The sequence below is a fragment of the Plasmodium gonderi genome (assembly GCF_002157705.1).
Source record: "Plasmodium gonderi DNA, contig: Pgo-contig_369, whole genome shotgun sequence".
Lineage (NCBI taxonomy): Eukaryota > Apicomplexa > Aconoidasida > Haemosporida > Plasmodiidae > Plasmodium > Plasmodium gonderi.
Window position 1 is genome coordinate 176 of NW_021629267.1, and position 4,354 is coordinate 4,529.

A 4,354-nucleotide genomic window follows, 5' to 3' on the forward strand; every position below is an offset into this window, starting at 1 on the left:
TATATGCAATGAAGGATTCAAGCTTAAAATGCTATGATACATAAATAGACAATTAAATGACTAAAAATTTCCTCCTTGGTTAATATAATTTTCATAATTAATGAATAATTTATGTTTTCATATTGATGTTATCATTTAAAAAAAATTATTTCATTGAACACATTTTTTTATACTAATATTTAAATATATATTATTTATAATACATAAATTATTAAATTTCATTTGAATTTATTAAAGTGATAATATAGGAGTAATTATATTCATATATTTACCTATTGTATATGATTAAATTATCTAAAATCTGTATTTTATATATTAAATAAATATTAGATTTAACTAGACTATTATGTCTTACTACATAATTTGAGTTAACCAACAACGTTAGTAATTAAACTAAATGAATATATTCTAATTGTAACGTGGAATGTATAATGATTTATATTGGGGGACCTTATACGTTGCTCATAAAAAATTTATTTTGTCCTATGATTATCTTATGAGTTTCTCTATAATGTACAGTATTTTTAGGATTCATTTCATTCCCCAAATGATATAAAAATATATATTAATTATTTTCCACAACTAATAATTTTTATAATTAATTATATATATCATTCCATGTCAATAAATACATATGTTTTTATAGCACTTTTTTTAAGAATATTCTACTGAGTTATATAATATATTGTGCTTATTTTGAATTATATTTTTTTGTGTCCGTTCAAAAAAATTGATTAATTCGTCATGTTTTTTATTTTTTTTATTCCACATATTTTTTAATTTTCTTTTCCCTGGGCGTAAGTATGTACCATAAGCAGTATACTGAGAATTAGGAAAAAATATGATATTCCTATGATAAATACATTAATTATATATTATATATTTATTATAAAATATATTATAAATATATACTAAGTAAACATTTAATTAATTAAATTTATTTGTAACATTATACACGATGAATATAATTATTAATATTGCAAAAAATAAGACACCCGTGCTTGTCCACGTCACTGAATACGTAGTACCTCCTGATAATGCTTCTGCTGTGGTTGCGCTTGTGTCAAGTTTTCCTAAGGAAGAATTCAATAATTCAACTTCATATTTGTTTTCACTTACTCGCAAGTAATTATGAAAATCACTTTTGAATTTATCCAGTTCTTCCTTAATAGTACTGTTAATTTTTGTTTTATCTAGTTTTATAAGTTCCTCATATTTTTTTACACATTCATTAACGTAAACATGTTTATTATTTTTCTCGCTTCTTAAGTCTTTAAAATTATAGTATAATTTATCAAACTTTTCGAATATATCATACACAGTATCATTCATTAATGATATATAATCATTACATATATCAAGTCCTTTTACATCTGCAGTTTCGTATGTTTCTATCAATTTTTTGTAAAGCTCATCAAACTTTTTAAATTTAGGATTTTTATTCCTTACTAGTCTTTTTAGCTCGTAGATAAAAAAATTACAATAAGGTTTTCTTTTATCTTCACTATAATCTTTTATTTTATACAAATAAGGACCAAATTTGGTGCAATCAGGTACCAGATTATAATTATGTTGTTTATTACTTCTAAAACTGTTATCAAAATTATTGCAAGGCGTTTTTATTTTCCCATTTATATGACTAAGTCCGTTTTGTGATGAATTCTTATGATACAAATCCTTACATGTGGGAAATATATCCTTAAAAGATAACTATTATTGAAATTTGTAATGCATATAAAGGTTATATATTTATAAAAAATATATTTTTGTTTTATTGTCATAAATATGACACTATTATATATAGAAATATGAATTATAATTTTAATAATTTGTAGAAACATACTTCAGCATTCTTCGCTACACTATTACCTATAATATATATTCTAATTAATAACAAAACAAAATTATATTTATTAATATAATTTTGAATGTGCTAAAAGGGGTACAATTAATATTATATTGATATTGCATGTATTATCCCAATTAATTTATAAATGTAATAAAAAATTAATATATTCATTTTTATATATTAATATTTTATATTGTAATTCATTATTATTATATAAATGATTTAGAGTTCATATATAGTATTCAATCATAGAATTTTTGAGTTTCAGTTTTAAATTTTATGATTTGCATATTTTAAATTAGTAATGAGGATCAAGATTTATATATTTATATGCATTGTAATGATATATGTATATATAAATAATATGTCCGTATATATTGTAATATATATTATTTATTTTGGAATTAATACAATGTGTAATTATCTTATTTATATTTTCTTAATAATATTTATATTATTAATAGACATTTCAATTTTATATTTTACGTTTATAATGTATAACTTGTTTATATGTTCCTTCCATAAACATTATTGATTATAATATTTTTAATTTTTACGTATTATGATTGTATGTATTATATATAAACACATAGAATTAATTATTTTTATATTTCATTAAATAATTTTTCCCCCTTAATTCTCCACACTTCAGATTTAATACACCCATTCCGTTTGATTTTTTAATTATACTCATTTTAAAGTTTTTTATATGATTTGAAGAATATAATTATGTTAATGCTCTAAATACAATATGTGTTCACTAATATTACTAGAATATTTATGTAAAAAAAATAATGTAAGTTATTTACATATACATAACAATGCATATTTATTTATGGAATAATAATGTATGTATACTTGATTGTTTATATAATACTATAATATCGTTTAATATAAATTAATAAATATATTTACATAATTGTTATAAACAAAAAATATCACTATTTATAATTATATATATATATTATATTATTTAAATATAAATGAACTTTTTTCGTAAAGGAATTATTAAAATACCTTCTAAATGCATGATTTATTGAATGAAATATTCCTTGAATATAATTATATATTTCCTTTTTGATTTGTAGTGGTGTAAAAAATATACCTAAAAATTTATTATTACAAAAATATGGATAATTTTAGGTGAGTTATGTAATTATTTTGATTTCTAGTATTATTAAATTTAAACCATAATTTCACGATGAACAAAAATTTATGCAGTAGAAAATTATTTACATCATATGTAACATTTAAACATTACGAGAATTGACAATATTTTTTATGTTTTAAAATTTAAAATAGTGCTATATTACGTATTTATTATAAAACAAATGTTTTGCTATATATATTTTTTTCTATATATATCCTGAACATTCTGGATATTTTAAATATATTTATTATGTGTGATTAACAAACAAGCCTTTAATTCATTGATATATCTTTCAAAGTATTAAACAAATAATTTTCTATTAAAAATCATATGTTTTTTAAAAGATTTATTATAACGCATATATATTTATAAAGGAAACTTGTATATAATAATTCAATACAACTTCATTTTTATAGTTTTTTTAAACAAAATATTTATCCATGATATTTTATTTTTTATATAGTATAATTCAAAATTTTATAAATATCATATATATAACTTTTAGTTACAATAAAATTTGGAACGTTTTTTATGAGTTACTATGATTTTATTGAATCCACATATATTCATAAACAATATTATTATAAAAACATCGTATAAAAAAGGGACTATTTATAAATGTATTAATATATAGTTAGACCATATTTGTGGATAACACAATATAAATAATATATTAAACCTGATTTAACATAATTTTGAAAACTTACAGCATAATACATAAAATAAGCTGTTTTTTTATAGGTAGGTAATTTTGTATTGTAAAAAGTAAAATTCAATTTTCTTAAGATTAAACTAGTTCTATGAAAAAATTATTTCACAAAATGTATGTATTAGGCGATCTTACAAGTATATAATGTTCATAATAACTTAATAAGAGTTATAAATAATACTCAGCATTTAAGATTTAGGATTCAGGCTCAGGTTCAGGGTTCACGTGATATGATTTTGTGATTTTTTATTTATTTTTAAGTGTTCATTTCTTGGGTTCTTATTTTATGGATTAGGGGAATTGTATACCTTTTTGGTTTTACATGTAGTTTAAAACTTTTTTATATTTTTATATTTATATTGGTGATATGTTTTTATATTTACTACGGTATCTTTTATATTAATACTAGCTTATATAGTTTAATTTTCTGCCTGTGTGTCAATAAATGCTTCTACTTGATTTATTAAATACATAAGTGAATAAAGATTATATTTTATTAAATTATTTTTTATGTTTATTTTAAATATTTGTTTATACATATTTTTATACAATGATATTATTATTAGGTATTTATAAATTCTTAATTTTATATTTTGATTATATATGTATAATGTATTTCATTCATTTTTATTTTAATTTTTTTTCT

General features: G+C 19.3%; 1 protein-coding gene across 1 annotated transcript; it reads right to left on the reverse strand.

Moving 5' to 3' along the window:
- Positions 1–654: 654 nt before the first annotated feature.
- Positions 655–1,851, reverse strand: PGO_003190 (variable surface protein; the record flags this gene model as incomplete). The annotated part of the gene is made up of 3 exons (XM_028691266.1): positions 655–822; positions 949–1,710; positions 1,840–1,851. 3 exons carry the CDS (start codon positions 1,849–1,851, stop codon positions 655–657), a joined length of 942 nt encoding a protein of 313 aa, XP_028547067.1.
- Between the last annotated feature and the right edge of the window lie 2,503 nt (positions 1,852–4,354).